Genomic DNA, 18,209 nt, shown 5'->3' with positions numbered 1-18,209 from the left:
TCATTAATTCTTTTTTTTAAGGACCATGCAAAAATTTCTGGGAAATCTTTTTATCACCAAATTTTTAGAAATTAAAAGTAATGTACTTAACTTTAAGAATGAGATTTAAGTCTCAAGGCTATTCTTGGTATAAGTCTCAAAACTCTTCTTGGTATACCACACAAAAAAATAACATTGATAGCTTTATTTTCCATAAAAGCCTAAATTTGAAAAAATAAATCCAAACCCAATAGTTTTGCTATCTTTACTTTTTAGATAAAAAATAGTAAAAGTAGAAGAAAAAGCTTTTTTAACTCTGTGGAATAAAATATTTTTATAAAGATCATATTAGGTGATCATCTGGACATTAATCTGAAATGTTTAGGTCTAATAAAACTCTTTCCAAGTTAAATTTGTCAGTGTGTAAGACAATAAGGTAAGATTTAAATGACTGTATATATGTACCTGATTTTAAACTACTGTATAAACCAAGCTGTAAAAAACCTGCACATTGGGCATTTGTATTTATTGTGACATTACAGTGTATATCTGAAACAATGTGTTTACATTTACTGTTGCATTGTCAAAAGAACTCCACCTAATAATTGAACAATGAAATAATCTCCTTTTCTCTGACAGACAAAGGTTAAAAAAGGGCATTATTGTTTTCATAAATATTGTCCAAAATGAAAATTGATTTTGTCAGCTTGGAAGCTGTTGTTGCCAGTGGTTGTTTGGAGTTGCTGTTAGCGAGCAGTAGCCAAGAGAAATTAGCTGAGGCAACAGCAGGAAATAGTGTTCTAGAGAGAATTTTCAGTCCTGTCCTTGATCATCTGAGAGGGAGGCTTTGATAAAATGCCCACAGACCAGAGGTGTGACTGATTTATTTTTCTTTTTTTAATTTCTTTCTGTCTTTTTGGGTTGGTGATGAAGAATGACAAAAATTGAGTGTTCATAAGGGAGAAAAGGATTTCTCCAAATTTTATGTTCTCTTTGTGGAAGGATAAAAAAGCAGAGATACTAAGCAGTGAGGCAACTCAGACTTCATTGAAGTTTCTAGTATATTATATGCAAATGGACAAGAGCAAAGATTGGCCTATAGAGGCAAATGGACAAGGACAGTTAGAGGTAAAATGTGCTACAGTGGTGTGTCTAGGAATGGGAAACACAGCAGATTTATTTTTGGATTTGTAATATTTAATCTGCTTGTGCTATGAAAGCAGAACTTATTTGGGGGCAGAGTGCCATGATCTGTCTTTAATCATTCACCTAGGGCATTGACGGTGACATACAATTTACATTGTAAAAGAACAGCTGAAGAAAATCAGTAAATTAAAATAAAAAATAATGAAAGTAAGCATTGGTTCTCGTGTGATCTTTAAACTACTTTTACTGCATAATGTCTCCCCTTTACTGAATTCACCTCATAGGGTTGTTTTGTTTTCCTTATTCCCTGCCTTTTCTGCAGCTGAAAATCCTGGCTTGTCCTCCTTGAAACTGTGGCACTTTTGCTATGATGTTTAGAGTGTCCTCAAACCGTCAGGAGGAGGGGAAGATTCCTTTCCTCTGTCCCCCATATATCAGAATAATCAGACTAAATTTTGTTGACACAAAGTGAGTGGATGTGAAGGAAAGTCCATCTTTCGCCTTCTCAGGAAAGCTAAGAAACCAGGCTCTACATTTCTCATCACTTGCTGCCTCTGCATACCAAACTCCCTCTCACCCCGATTTGTTTATAAGCAAAGACTATAGTGAGGAAATTAATTATTTTATTAAATGGATTAATTATATCAATTTAATTCATCATAATACCAGTGTACTATGTCTTTTCTGAAGGTCATGAGTCTTCTGTGGTTCAGTAAACATTCTCCACCCTGTAGCTTATGTAAGTAAGCTCAAATCAGAATATAATATCCACTTTTAGCTGTAATGTTTGTATTAACTAATCTTCTTTTTTCTATGTCTGCATGGCTGTTACAAGCATTTTGAGTGTAGCCTAGTTTGGTTTCTTAATGTCTGCCTCCCTAGTGAATAAATTGTCAGAAGATACCTGCACATCTAAGTGTAAAGTTGAAACGGAAATTCTTTTCAATCGTACTTCCACGAGCTAAATTTTCTGAAATATTAACAAGATGGAAACAGAGGTATGGTAAAACAAATGGCAATATTTTCAGGTTAGAGTTGGGTTTTTTTCCCCACTATATGCATTATGAAGTCGTCGGGGGGGGGGGGATTTTTATGGATAAGATGTTTCCCACCCATTTGTTTTGAACTCTCTTCATGTGACTTTCATTAGTTGGGAGATTCTCTCTTATTTTATACTTTCAGTGCTGAAGTGAAGGATCTACAGTTAAAGACTTTCTCTTTCAATTTACTGGAATTAGGCCAGGCTAACACGACTGCTTTCCTGTATAATTAGCTACAAAAGATTATCATATTTCTAATGTCCCTTCGTCCTTGTTTAAGTCTGGTTCAATTTAGAAAATCAGATTAATTTAAAAACAGATTAATTTAATTATTTTTATTATTTATTTCATTTATTACTTTAATTAATGTAAAGATTTGGCCCTTTAATAGGTAATCTTATGGGGCCAAGGAGTCCTATAAATAGAACGACTGCAAGTAATATGCTATTCGCACCTAGAAACAGTGTTCAAAGCAAGGACAATACCTGCCTCTCCATTTGCCACAGTAATTTACACAATCATACTTAATGACATCCTCATTCTCTTATTATTTTTTAACTATTTCAACATAACGTAGAAAATAGAAAGGAAAGAAGTGAATATGTCAGAGATATTGTTTTCTCTTTCCAATTGCTCAGATATTTTTATGGTAGGACCTGTCGCAACACTAAGTTGTACAGATAGATGATGTTAGTTTTTTATGGATAAACTCATATAACTAGAATCTAAGGGAATACTCAAGAAGAACAGAAAGTATAACATCATGGTAAAAGGCATTACCAGACTATTTTTAAGAGTTTATTTTAGGTAATCCATGTCCTCTTGGCATCTTATCTCCCTCTGCTGAAACCTCTAGTGAAAAGCAGGAAGATGACAAGGCATCCTGAGACAGCATTCATTTTCAGATATGTGTCACTCTGTCCATTATCCATCCAGCTATTCTTGTTTGGCAGCAGGGGTTAGAAATTGAATTGTAAAACGGGATTCCAACTAATTATCAGCGAGGGAAGGAAAGCACATTCAATTCCTACCTCTGTTCCACCTTGGTTCCCATATAACCACTAATCAGGACTGTGCTAAGGGTTTCTGTCTCTTGCAAGGAAATGGCTAAACTTTAAAAGCAGGCATCATTCAACATACCTTTCACAAGCACAAAAAATCATCTTAAGAAGGTGCATTGATGGGCCTGATACCTCACTCCCTGTCAAACAAGTGACTGAAAACTCTGCCCTGATAGATCCTGGGTAATTAATAGGACTCACCAGCACTTGTCCAGCATGTACCAGAGCATGCAGCAGGCCCAGGCTTGTATTTAACCAGCTGATTTTTGCCTGATACCCAAGCAGAATTTCAGCATATTAACAGCAAAAGGTACATAGATCCTTCATTATGTTTCGTTGCATTTTGCTGAATTGTTGTCCTTAGTTTGTATTTTACAGACAAGGTCAATTTACCAAAGTGAAACATCTTACACAGCTAAGAAAATGCCATGCTGAAAACTTTAAGCTGTGTATAGTTTGTTCTTTCTTCTAAATTCTAAATTCTCTGCCTTCATGAATAGCAATAGAGAAAAAAAAATAAAAAAGAAATTGTCCTCTGTCGTTAAACACAATCTACAACCAGCTGGAATTCACAAGCTAAAGAAAAGTGACAAATTTTTACAAGGCAAGTTCTAATAGGAAAAGAGCTGGTGGAGATCAGTGGAAATAAGTGCTGTCAACAGTCAGTGACATTGCTCTCTGGAAACAAGTAAGGAAATTATTCCATAAACCATTATTCCAGGAATATAAGGAATTAATTTCAGAAACTATTTTAGAAATAAAAAAAAATGAGGGAAGAAATCAGGACATACCTTTGCAGTTCCGCTTAGAGAACTGTGACAGCTCCTTGGTATAATTAGGGAAATGTGGGTTCTCTGAAAAAAGTGCTAAAGCTATTGATCTTCATGACAGTAAACTCCATTTTAGGATGCCAGTGATACAAAAATTATACTAAAACCACTGCAGCCACTTGACACAGAATGCAGAAACAGTAGAAAAGAAATAGGAAATAACTTGGTCTTGCAGATTTAATACAGATCAGTTAGTGCCAGTTTAAGCAAAATTAAGGTTATGCTGAGTTAGATATGAGTGTGTTGTGTGGGATGGATAATTCCAGAGAAATATGCTCCTATTTTGTCTGGATTTTATTTGTGTACAAATATTCCATAAGACAGAGATCCACTGTTAGTTAAGGTAGTACTCTACAACTAGAGCCTCCGAGACTGATTCTGAACTAGTACACATTTCACAGCTTAATTCATGGCTGTTTTATGATTACAGCTTACAGGAACAAGGAACTATCCTGATTTTTTTAATTCCATCTGTATCTGTACCAAACTAGCCTCTGCAGTTTCATGTTATGACATTTTTGGCCCCACATCTGTTTATTCTGTCAAGCAAAGAGAAATTCTAGCTGCTTCTTAAAAATACTACATTCCGATATTTTACTCTGAAGTGCATTAAAGGTAGGGCTGCCAACTTGCACAGAAATCTCTGCAAGAAATGAATCTTTCGTCCATAAAGGCTTGCAACCACTGTTAGCACACTTTCTTTAAAATTAAATCATCTTCCAAAGAAAAAATAAATGAGAAAGTGTGAGCACCACCAGCTACTAAGATTTGTGCTACATAAGAGTAGTTTAAACTCAAAAATGACAGGATGTCTGGATAGCGTGCATTGATGAAATTTATGGTGCATCATTTATTTGAATCTGTAAAGGCACCTGAAATGCTGTAGTTGTGAGCTACTGTGATTCAAAACATTTCCTGGAATTTTTCTTTAAAGATCAGGAAAAAAAAAGTCCCCATAGAAAATGATGAAGGCAGTGGTAATGTGGAGAGGACTATTTAAAAGAGGCAGCCAGGATGTCTGCCCTCCTGCTTTATCGCTAATACTGCAGGTTTTACATTATGGTATCCTGGGCTTCAAATTAAATGTCAAATTCAGTTTGCCACTGAAAACATGACATGTGTGACTGCCCTTAGAGGGGTAACCTAACAGCACAATTTCATAATTGGTGTCTGCCCTAATACTGAGTTAAAATACAGGAAGAGATGTTATTTGACTGCTGTCACATCTTACTCTTAAATATAAACAATCCACCCCCAGATAGGCTAAAATACATGTGGTTGAAATTTGATCCCTTAGTAAAGTTCACTGGCTTTATTTAATATCTTTGGGGAAAAAGATGTTTAATACAGTATGATAACAGATACAAACCTTCCTGATGGGATCGTGCCACCAGTTACGTTTTTATGTCTCTGACATTTAGCTCATAATAAAATGAGATTTGTGAAAGAAAATGAAGAAGTGCTTTTTCCACTTAAGAATTCCTTATTTTATTTTCCTTTATATTAAGACAAGCTTCTGTTTTAATAATGAGAATTCTAATTCACTTTAATATGCTATCATTATATCTTACTGAACTATCTGCCATATAAGGAATAATAATGAGGAATGTTTAAATATAAAAATGCATCCTCGAGCATTTAGACACTTTTAGTACTGGTTGTAATTAGAAACTTAAGAAACATGTGCAATTAAATATGCCCATAAAAAAACCTGATACATCTCTGTAGAACCAGTCAATTTGTTGCATCATTAATATTCTTCAGTATGACAGTTTAAAAATGTATTGCAGTGTTTCAAGTGGAAAATAGCTAAGAACAAAATTAACATTTAAACGATAACTGTTTCAGAAAAAACAAACGAGTTTTTTAAATATCTTCTCCAAACTGATTTTGTTTTTACAGATGCATTTTCAAATTCTACATCTTCATCTATAGCTTTAGCAGCTAAATTCCAAACGTAATGTCTTTTTACTGTATATTAACTAAATTCATTGCTAGCCTGCAATGTGACAACTGTTAATTCTAATGAGATAGTCTAGTCCAACCATTTAAATAAAGCAAATAGTATTTTATTCCTTTTTTCTTATCAATCTGAATAGTTAGAGATTGCATTAGGTATATATTTTAAAAATGCACTCAGTGTTAAGACTTGTTTCCAGAAGTATCTAAAGTGACTTGTGTTGCTTAAGCTTAGGAAACTTTTATCCTATCTTGAATTGAAGACGTAATCTTTTTGACCTGTTTCTTGTTTTTTGTGGAGAATCCTCTCATCTGAATACATAAGCAATAAAATGTTTGTGCTTATGCAAAATCTTTGTAAAACAGTGATGCACCTTTGTCATGGTGTCTGTATACATAGATCATCTCAACTTGGACAAAACATGCTTTATTCTTTCACAAATAATAGTATAACAATAGAGAAAGATGCCTCATATTTCAAAAGCAGAATGTTTTGCGTAGAACAGGCTGCCCAGAGAAGTGGTGAAGTCACCACCCCTGGAGGTGGTTAAAAGATGTGTAGAAAGTTAATTGAATAATTTAGGGCAGCTCTCTGGGCTTCTGCTGCAATCAGGTTTTCATCACCGAAAGCAAAAAGAAAAAGGTTGTTCATTTCACTCCAAAACAGCTGTCAAAAATGGTTTGAATGCATTTTCCTTCAGGTTGTCTATTTCTCTTCATTTACTAACATGAGAGCTTACATAGCTAATTTCCAAAGTGTCAAATTACACATAATTTTTCTCTTTACTCTTTTTTTCCTACTACTTTCATCACTTTCATGTGATGAATATTGACACAACTACATGACTGTCATAAAAGTTTCTGGGATTTGAAGAAATAACCGTTCATAAAGTTAATAAAAGAAATCAGAGAGCTTAACTGTGGTAGTTGTGAGCAAATCTATTTACTTCCAGTCCAGGCTTTAAGAAACTGGAAAATCACGCTGATGAGATCAGTCTGTGTTGCAGTGCTTATTCACATACCTAAGCAAGGCTTTTTAACTGCTTCATCACCAGCAGCTGCTTCTCTGAAATGTGAGCTGAAGTTTAGTAACTATCAGTCTGTTTGACAAATAGATGGAGGGAAAAAAAACCACGGAAGAATCCAGAATTAATACCGTTGCTTTCCTTTTCACAAGGCTTTTTTGAGTTGGCATTTGTTCACCAGAGAACATGTTCACTCTTTATAGTGGGAGCAGCATGTTGGAGCTGCCTTAGTGCCTGGGAGTAGCACAGGAATCCAGGGTTGTATCCCTTCTAAGTACCCAGTACCTACAGGTATATCCTGAAACTCTTGACTTGGCTGAGCAGTACTGTGATTTTTCATGCTATATTCAAGTGAATGTGGGCAAATAGCAGCACCTCTCCATTGCTAGTTTAGAGAAGCCGAGAACTATTTCTGCCATCTTCTCATTCCCCTGAGCATGCTGATGACATTTTATATCTGATTTGCAGTAGGAATCCCAAAGAGGATCTAGCTCCTCTAGCAAATAACATTGAATGATGCCTGAAATTCAGCATTAAACCAGCCTTTGTGGTCAAATTAGTTTGTTAATCTCCACTACACTTACTAATGGATGATTTGGTAAAAAAGTAATGCTAAGCACTATGAAAATGCAGTCAATTGGCTGAAATGTTATAATTTCCTTGCTTTACTCATGACAATGATATGCATATGTTGGAAGGGGAGACATTCCGCATCTTCTGTTCAAAACCTCTTTTTTTAATATGTCTTTACAAATATATTCAATTAGTAGAAAATAATCAATGCTTAATACAATATTAATTTCTCATTTTATGGGTATTGTGCACAGTTTTCAAAAGAGGTGTAGTTTTCATCTGAATAATTCAGAACCTCGTGGATTTGTAGGCATTTTGAGATTCTTATTCAGCATTTGCAATCAAATATTTTGTTTTGTTTTTCAGACTGGTAGTTCAGATACTCATTCACCAATTTAGAAATTCTGATGGATCCACAGTTCAGAAATAGCCAATTTGCTTCTTTTGTAGGGTAGCATTCTATGCTTCTTCCTAGAACTTGACTGGTATCTTTGAAAGCTATATTAACATCATGAATTAAAAAAACCCTTATAAAATATTAATTTAGATACTGAAAGTCCTGGTGGCTTGCCAGGAGGAACCTGACAAGGAAAGGTTCCATTGCAGAATAAACTTTTAATATTGTCAGGAGTAAATTAAGTGTTCATAAACCAACTCAGAAATTGTTTTATAAAACTGCTAAACTTGTGCTTTATTAAATTTTCTTTACAATAGGTTGGACTGTTATTAAAACTCGAAAATAAATGATCTTCCCTTGGGGTGATAATCAGTCCTACAAGATGCCTTGCTGTTTACATTGGCTTAATATCATTTCACTTTCATTTGTTCTGTATCACATGCCACTGATACTTCATTGTAAAAGTGTCTATGGTATGACTTTTATCAAATACTAACTTAGTATGTTTTTATTTAATTTAAACTATTTTGTAAATAGTATTGCCAAAAAGATGCTGGACTGAGCAAATTAATTCTTTATTGAAAACAAGCAGAAACGTGAACTTAATAGAGGTTATTTATATTCTGTGTAACCAGTGTCTGTCATAATCATGGTCTAGTAGTTAACTTTATATGTAAATATATCCTCAGGAAACTCTTAACCCTCTTTCAAAAAATTTGCAGCCACGTTCTCTCCTCTGTTCATGATGAACTTTCTAGCATCTGAACTTTTGCTTTTCTAAAGACTAATTCTCCATCGAATGAGTATTGCCAGGTCTCATGGAAGCAAGGAAGACGGGCTGACCTGCTGACTGTGGCAATTCAATTCATGTATTCCAAGCCCTGACTGAAGTAAAGGTTGTGCAGGGAGGGACCCAGACTTCGCTGTTGAATAGAAGGCTTCATTTCAGTGTTTTAAGCTGGATTTTTGAGTTAGACCTCTTGTCTTTTTCCAAAAGCCTTTTATAGAAAGCCTAGTCAGTGATACTTAGCTCATTGCATTTATTGATTTCATAGGTTTGCCACCTTGAGGAATCATACTAGCAGTTTAGTTGCCCCTTAGACCAACATACTCCACTTACTAAATATGAAGATAAGAATTCTGTAGAAATATTATCTAAAACCACAGAAGTATATCTGTTCTTTGTAGCATATGCTGTCTTTTTCTATTAATTTCTTAGTTTCTTCAGTTCCTGATCTTCCAAGTCCATGTAGAATATCAGAATTGCTTATTACTGGTGTTATTTCTTCATTACCTGTGAGCATGTTCTTTTTCTAAAGGAAAGGAAAAATTAAATACTCTGAAGTGCCAGTGACTTGAGCTTTCCTTTAATATATATTGATACAGGAAAAAGAAAGTGAGTGCTTTCCTTTATTTTGCTACAAGTGACATGCTTTCTTCTAAGCAGTATAGTCACTGTAGAGATAAAGATATGTGTTACACTGCTTTAAGAGAGGATGTGGATTTAAGTAATCATCCCTTTTATGTTGGTAGGGCAAAACTGATAAATATGCATATGATGGAAAAGGGAAATGAGATAGTGATAATGGAAGAAAGCACTTTGATATCAGAATCACAGTATCTATGGTAAAAATATTAACTTCTTAACTATTTTAATTAAAAAAAAGAAATCTTTGTGGTTGAATATCAATTTATCATAAGCGCTAGAAAAACAGTAATGATAATATGTATTGTTATTATTAGAAAGATGATGGGTTTACTTACTTTAGTTCAAGTCTCTTGTACATTAGTGTTGACAACATTGCATTCTTCCAAAATTCTGTTGGGATTCAGAACCATGAGACGATATCCATCCAAAACAATTCCTTAAAATATGCTGACTGGTGAATGTTTTAATAAATTGTCTACAACTGGTACACAGAATTAAAATGAATTTCAGAGCAATTTGGCAGAAATTCTGGGGAAAAGAAAGGACTATGGATAGTACCATGTGGAATTTGCTAATTTTTTGTGCAGAAGAAGAAGTTGAATTTGTTAGATAAATTATTTCACTATACATAATCTTTATTTTAGATCACTGATTTTTACAAATTGCCATCAGGGAAAATTCATTATTTAAAAAAAAAAAAAAAAAAGCTTGCTGAATCTGCATAATTTGTGAAGAAACCAGAAAAAAACCTCAGAAATCGTAGACATTCCATCCTTACTTTTAAAAACTAGACTGTAAAGCTTTGTCAAATCATGCACTATGCAGAAGAAACCTATGGAATATTTTATGTTGTGGACAATGTAATTTTCTTTTCTTGCACTGAACTACCAATGAACCCAACAAACTATTCCAAAGAAGCCAGTTGGATTTTTGGAGGTCCAATATATTGGGAGGAGGGGAAATAGATACTGTTCAGCTGAAATTATTTTATAGTCCTTTTGAGCAGCATCATCAGCTGTGTTCTTTTGCACTGGCATATATATTGGAGTATTCATGACTGTATATTTTGTTCTGTATTCTTGTGATTAAAATGTAAGTGCTTGTTTTAAAATATTCCTCTTTCTGGGATGGAGATAGTCAGGGCTGGGAAAAAATCCAGAAAATTAACAAGATTTTCAAATCAAGAACAACTGAATACTGTTTATATATATGCCCTTAAACTTCTGTAAGAATGAGCCAGTTTTAGGAATGAGAACTTTCATACCAGATCTAAGAGAATATTTATTAACTGCTTTTAAAGCAATAACAATTTTTTTTTTTTTTTTTTTTTTTTTTTCCCTATAAGAAAGAAGATGCTGTTCTTAATTGATTTAGTGCAGCTTTGGTCTTTTTGCTATAAGCAATAAAGAAGTCTTCAATCACCCCAGATTCTCAAAAAGTGAGAGCCCAGTCATCCAAAAATCAGATGACAGCCATTGACAGTAAAGCTCAGTGTACATCCCGTCATTAAATCTAGAGCAGAAATTAGAGTATATGTCTATATTAAATACAGCACTTTAATGCTCTTGCCAGTATTATTTCCTAGAAAGCACCTTTGTGATTATCCTGCATGCCATGTAGTACCACCATATAAGCAATATATGCAGTCTTTGACAGACTGTATTAACTGTACTCTTCCATTCTTAGATGTACAATAACCCTACTATTGTATGCTGTTTGTCTGCATGGCCAGTAAACTGTTTGCCAGGTATCCCTGAAGAGTCAAGAATTACATAGAAAATACAAGTAAAGATGCAGGATACTTTCATTATGATAATAGTCGCGTTTTCTAGGTAGATATTTAAACAGGTATGCAGGGATATGTTTTTCCTTAAGTTGTTTTGCTGTTGATTTTCTCACTGAGATAAGCCAACACATATGCAACAAATACCATAATAGGAAGGTCAGTGTCCCACGTTCAGGAGTGAATTCAGAGCACCTCCCTGTCATTGTGCACTGCTTTTACATTTTAATATGCCTGGGTGACAGGACTGAAGTTTTTTTACATTAATAGGGTCAGGTTATGTAGGTCACAGTTAAGGATTGTCATGTAGAAACTGTTACAGACATTTAGCTATAAGCTCCTTATCTGGCACAAGTTGACATAACTGTTTCTTTAACAAAACTTTCATTAAAAAGATATCCTTTTTCCCAGAGATCTTAAAATCATTATGTTTCAAGAACACAAAGATAAATGTGTGTAAGTGTATCTCGCATTTTGATGTTCCCGTTGCTTGGCTCCAGTTATTCCTTTCCCTGTTTCTGCTCTACTAATCACATCCTTAGATATTGTTTTTTAAGAGTCTGATCCAAAGGCACAAAAATGTCTAAAACTAATACTAAAACCAACAATCTCACACTCCATTGCTGGAAACTTTGGTATATTTTTCCCTGTTCATGCAGGGAACATGAAATCACTGAGATAACATAATTTCTGTGTTGCACTATTATAAAAGCAGCTGAAGAGAAGTGAGGAAAAGAAGAGAGTAATAAAGTTGGGGGGAAAAGAAGGAGGGGAGGCAGGGAAGCTGTGCTTTACCCTCTTTAACAGATATGGCCATAAAGGAAAAAATTAAATATTAATGAAAACAGTTATTTCCCAAAGGCCTGGCCAGCAAAGAATGCTGAACAAGAGAATTCACTAACCAAAAGAACACAGTGACTGAAACCAGATTATCACTGAAGTGAAAAACAAAGTCAGCTGACATTAATAATTAACCGAGGAGTTTTCCTGTGGATTTTTACATGAGCTACAGGCACTGTGTGTAAAGTCACTTGACTACCAGATTGGTATGTTCTCTTTCAGAGATGCTTATATTAATGTGTATACTTGATATTAAGCTTGCCTGGTCTGAGTTATCTGGAAGGAAGTATGATCCTAAATGGTAATTTTTATCTGAGTTAAAAACTGTACCTGCTGTGCTGTAATAAATGAAAGCTGACAAGTTGCACCTTTAGATTGTTGCAGGAATAACTACCAGCAGCATAAACAGCTGCTGTCATGTTGTGCTCACACTGTGTGTGCCTTTCTATATATGAGGGAAAGGCTGTCAAAATAAGTTGCAACTAGAGATGCTCAGAGAGCAGTCGAAATGGAATAATCCATCAGGAACCTACTTTTACATTATGAATATTTTTTGTCAACTGTGTTGAGCTTTACCTCTGCATGCCTAACTGCGAGTGTTCTAACATACAGGACAGGACCCCCAAACCAGCAACTGTGGCATGTAACTAAACTGATGATAACCTGCAGTAGTCATGTTACCCTTCCAAGGGGTTTGATAGGGGAACAAAGCAAAGTCTTCTTTGAGCAAAGCATTGGATTGCTCTTGTAGTTGTGGATCACAGCCTCTAAGGGTTGAAGATTCCGTGGGTTTAAAGAAGAGGATCTCAAAGGTTTCCTGAACAGATATGGCTAATTAAGTCTTGGAGATGAACTTTGTGTTTGTAGCATGATTTTCAAGTCTTAAGACCAGAAGTACACTCATGTCCATACATAACCAGCTGAACCTTCTCATATTTTAGACTGAGTCTTCAGTCATTTAAACACAAAATCTCTTGAGTTCCAGTGTGATAAATTACCAATATTGTTAAAGTGATACCTGTTAACACAGTGATCAAGATGTAGTGTGCCATGATGTATATACAAGTCATGGGACAGATAGGAAACAAAATTCTGATGCAGAAGTAGGAATAATCTGTTTTGTATAAAGAGAGTTTTTTCACACACAACGAGTAAACTGGAAGAAACTGGAATATATTTCTACCCAATTTGCAAGTAGCAAAAATGCTTAAATTTTCCTAGAGCAAATTATTTTGGTTTGGGTTTTTAAAATGCTTTATATACTGCTTTCAGGAAAAGATGAACACATGCCAAGCTACATGCTTTGAATATGTTTGCTGCAAAAGATATGTATACTATCTTCTGTCTAAGTTTGGGGTTTTTTGAGATTTGAAACTTCAATTCACATAGAGCTTTAGGATGATATCTATATACATATATACATAAAGCACTGCCACAGGCATTTCAGCTATTTCAGCTGTTAACACAGGTAACTACCGAAACAAGATCCCTGTGAGTATCTGTCAGGCTACTTGCCCCTGTGCATGCTGAATTCTTTGAAACTAGACTTTTAATTGCACTAGGACCAGCTTTGTCTTTTGAATTGTCTATCATATTATTGCAAGATATTTTTAATTTTCCTAACAGAGATTTGTCTTTGTCTCACTAGGCTAAGCTTTAATGAAGAAACGTCAACATTGCTAACAACCACACAAAGAGGGACCCAAGACCTTTGCGACCAAGGATGTGGTTGTCATGGAAACTGTTTCTGTTTCTGTCACTCACTGGCTGTCTTTCAGGTAAATCAAAACAAACCCAAGAAAATTCTGTGTGTTGTTTGAAGGCTCTTAACTGCAAGCAGAAATAGGAAGATGTAAAAGCATGCCAGAGAAGATCAACATCATTGTTAAAACTATTTGCCTAGGTGGTGAAATTGTGAAAATTTAGATTAAGAGATGATTTAGAAGTGCTGTCCATCTGCCTTTAATTTGTACATAAATCTTCATAACATTTAAAAGAGAGGCTAGCTATGTATCTCATTTGAAAAGGCAACAAAAACTTCATTAGCACAGTGCTTTCCTAAGACTAATTGGAACAGAATGTTTCACTTTGGGATCCTCTTCTGGTTTTGGAAACTACCTATTAGGTTGTTCTGGTTTTTTCTTTATTCTGTGTATGTTTTTTCATTGATCATTATGATTTCTGTCCATGAAATAAGTGTATTTTTTTTGCAGGTTTCTCTCTTGGCATTAGCTTAGTTGTCTTTACCTTTGCAAGTAATAAAATGAGTTAATCAATAATCATTTAGGCTTCTCACATGAGAATTTTTGTAATCTGATAGCACATTGTCTCTTAATTGATCTGTTTTGGCTGCCGGATTTTCTTAATGCTGCCCTTTATACTGTCTCTCAACAGTTACTAAGCTACTCTTTTCTTTAATTCTTCCAAAATTTACTGCTTTTGTGTCATCACAAGATGAAATTTAGTAAAAGTCAACTAAACAAAATATTTTGTTACAATGCTATGATATTGAACACAGGAATTTAATAAAGGAAAGTGCCTGTGGATATCAGCGGACATGCTTTGGATGCATACATGAAATAGTCCGATGTAATCTGGTTTTCCTCATATAGCTTCATTATCTTAAATTATCTAAATCCATTACTTGTGAACGGGAGTATTTTTCTTCTTTTGTTGTGTGTTGTCAGGCACATGATCATTGTTGATAAGATTTTTATTTTGGTGATTCTAGTAGTAGTGTCTTACCACCACCATCTATTAATGTAATTTTTTTTTTTTTAGTTGAAAAGAGTATTTTTATTGTTGCAATTCCCTAGAACTTCGATGAAAAAATCAGAAGCAGTTCAGAAATTCAAATCTAGAATTTGTTAGGAGTGATACCTTCTACTTGGCAAATGTTAAAGTCAACATCTGGCAGAAGGTATTACACTGTAAAATTAATGTAGCAGAGCCTGCAGTTGGTTTCACATAACTGAAATCTCTTTACTCTCAACTGCTGTTAAACGGAATAACTGGAAGTAGTAGATTTTTCTCCAAATAGCATTATCTATCTCTGTACTACACAATTACATATTGCAAAATTTCTGAGATGCATTTCATCTACTGGCAATTCTGTATACTAATATTGCATATACAGGAACGAGTTTCAGCTGTTTATCACAACCATCATTTAGATACATATATATTAAACCAACATCTTGCAAAGGCTTTAGAGGATCTGATGATTTCTAAAGCATTCCTCTTTTCACGTTTCATTGTGATTTGTGATTCTCTAGGGTTTGTAAAGGTTTATTCTGTATTACTGGACTGGATTTAGACTTCTATAAGAAAAAATTTTTAACTGCAGTATTTGTTTTCACATGATGTTGAATTTAATGCGGTAACACATATTTTTCTCATACACAAAAAATATTTTGTAATGATTTAATTAATAATAATTCATTACAAAATGTAATGCTGTAAGAGCTGAAATTAACCAAAGACGATAAAATTGGGTTCAGAGTTATTTTTAATTAGATCATCTGTGTAACTGGTAATTTACTGTCTCCATACCTTTCACATTTGATTATATCATTCTGCATTTGGAGCTGCTTTTATATTACAGCACTCAGTAGAACATGTTTACAATGGCAAATTGTTCCTACAGCTGATGCAATTCAAACAGCCTAGTAAGTTAGATGCCTGAGTGCACTCATCTTAAGAATGGAGCAATAGATATATCGATGCTGCTTCAGTAAGATAAAGTTCATTCAATTCCTGTTGTCTTGCGCTGTGTTAAAATTCAGTACTTATCCATTAAATCATCAGATCATGGAATCACTCTTAGCAGCAGCCAGTGTTTGGAAGTCAGTACTACACCGTCGAATTGATTTTGCAGTGGTGAGGGAAATCATCCAAGAAGAGAACCCATGACCTTTCTAGTTTGTGTGGACTATATTTTTATATCACTTTTATCTTAAAGCTGACCCTGGTATTTCAGGTTTTGCTTATGCATGAGTGTATGCAAGTGTGCTTAAGTTGTGTGGAAAATAAGTTTCAGGTGGAGAAAAAACGTGTTATTTTCTGAGTACAAGGCTGAGAACTGAATTATGTTACTTACGTTTATTTTAGTGTAAGCAAAAGATACTCTGGGACTTCAGGTCACGTTTATATATTTACATTCTCAGAAACTTTACGTTTATGCAATATTGACACTTAGCAGATGCAAAGAAGGTCTCAAGATTGTTAATATGTGCCTTCTTTTATTATGGTGTATTACTGCTCTTCAAGCCAAATTGGAGTTGAAGAAGGATCAAGCTGTCATTTTAGACCTAGAGTCTGCCTCACTTCTGAACTGACAGTTGGAAAAAGTACTTCTGTTTTTTTTTTCTTTTCCTATGGGGCTTTCCTGTAGGGAAGGACCTCAAGCTGTATGGGAACAGGTTACCAAGGGTGAATTCTTAACCTGAAATTCAGAGGAGCCTTCCGTATCTGATTGCTTACAATAATACCCAAAGTGACTTCAGAGGTGGCCATCTTAAATTTAAATCAAGTTTGTCAGAATTTAATCTGTTGGTAATTTTTAACTTTCTTGAGAGCTTATATGTATTATATATATACATATGTATATAAAAATAAATAAAAATCGTATGTTCAGGGCGTTTTAACCAGTGTAAGTGTGATTTTTCAGTGGAAAACCATAGAATGATAAGGGTATGACATCAGCAACTTTGTTTCCTGGTTGATTTGGTCATGTATGTGTTGCTCTTGCATAATCACAATCTTACAATCTGGACCACACTGTCCAACGTACAGTGGGGCTGGGATTATGTTCCCGGGGTTTCACTTTCCTGATTCCCTGTAATCACTTTGCAGTCTGCTTTTATGTGTATAGTAAAGGCTAGCTATTTTTGCTTCACACTAGTAACTGCTAAGCAGAGAACCTTTTCTTTGGAGTTGCTAAGGTCTTCTTGCACTGATTTCTCAGAGAACCTGGAATTGAATTGCTGAAAGGTGTTGTTTTGTAACAGCACTCCCTAACCTTGGAATAAGACAAATCAGTATGTCTCTTGTGATTTAAGAAGAGGAGGAGTATTTTTAAAACAGAACAAAATCACATCAGATTATAGGCTTATGGTTAATAGAAAAAGTAAGACTATGGCTTTTATTTGCAGATATAAGACACTTAACAAAAGCCAGCTTGAGAGTAGGGCTCCTGTTATTCGTTTTAATAATTACTGCTTCCTGTGACAAGATGTTTCAAGGTTTAAATACATGCTAAAGATTACATAGTAGAGTGAATGGCATTTTTAGAGTTCTGATTCTGTTTTGGTCTAACATATATCCCTTCTGCCTTTTTGTTCCTCTGCCCATTTATCTACTTCTAAGTTATTATCTACTGCATGTTAATCGGGTCAAAAGTGAGACTCATTTTCTCTGTAAGACTTTATAATTCATGGCTTCAATGAAATTACGGGTATAATGCAAGTAGCAAAGCTTCACAAGATAGAGGTGGTACTTCTGAGACCCAGTGGTCACTGCTCATAGCACCCAGTGGTAAACACTTGCCCTTAAACCTCATTTCTATGTACCGTTCATTTCTTTTCACATAAAACATCTTCACTACCAAGCAAAAACTCCTTAAATAGTGGTTTTTTTTCCTCTGTACCCCTCAGTATGGTGCCTAAAGTTAAAAATAGTGTGACTTCTTCTGAATAGTTGTTTTCTACAGTATGATATGAGTGGACGGTCACTAAAAATGCTCTTAAGCAAGAGAACATATGTGGAACAAACACAAGTGTCCTGTCTAGTGTTGACCTACAGCTGGCAGTGATCTGAGGTGTTTCCTGTCTTTTGTTATGTCCATCCCTCTCCATCTGGCTACTTCGAGGCTTTTAGGAATTGTTTCCATCATCCGCACTTACCATCTTCCAAAATGCATCTCAAACCTAGTTGATATGTGACTTTCAGAATTCCAGAAGCCACTGCCAGGATTAAATTTCATAGCCTGAGGTTCATAAACTCATTAACCAAACCATATAAAATATGAATACCACTCTGAGTGCAAGGGCTATTTCTTGGTTTTATTCTTGCTCCTTTTAGACAATGTCCTTCCTACATCAGAGCGGACAGTATGTGAAAGGTTGCTTGTCTGCCAAATGAATGGTG

At 34.9% G+C, this 18,209-nt stretch overlaps 1 protein-coding gene across 6 annotated transcripts in view; it reads left to right on the top strand.

Moving 5' to 3' along the window:
• Nucleotides 1-18,209, top strand: part of CNTN5 (contactin 5) — a 642,678-nt gene that overhangs the window by 276,433 nt on the left and 348,036 nt on the right. For all 6 annotated transcript variants that reach the window (XM_030475688.1, XM_030475690.1, XM_030475689.1 and 3 more), the window contains one exon: nt 13,711-13,840. In XM_030475688.1, coding sequence (XP_030331548.1) covers nt 13,786-13,840 — 55 coding nt within the window. In that variant the 5' untranslated portion in view covers nt 13,711-13,785. The remainder of the gene's footprint in view (nt 1-13,710; nt 13,841-18,209) is intronic.

Source organism: Strigops habroptila, chromosome 2 (genome assembly GCF_004027225.2).
Source record: "Strigops habroptila isolate Jane chromosome 2, bStrHab1.2.pri, whole genome shotgun sequence".
Classification (NCBI taxonomy): Eukaryota; Metazoa; Chordata; class Aves; order Psittaciformes; family Psittacidae; genus Strigops; species Strigops habroptila.
The sequence above is the reverse complement of the archived record's forward strand: the minus strand, read 5'-3'. Positions and strand labels throughout refer to the sequence as shown.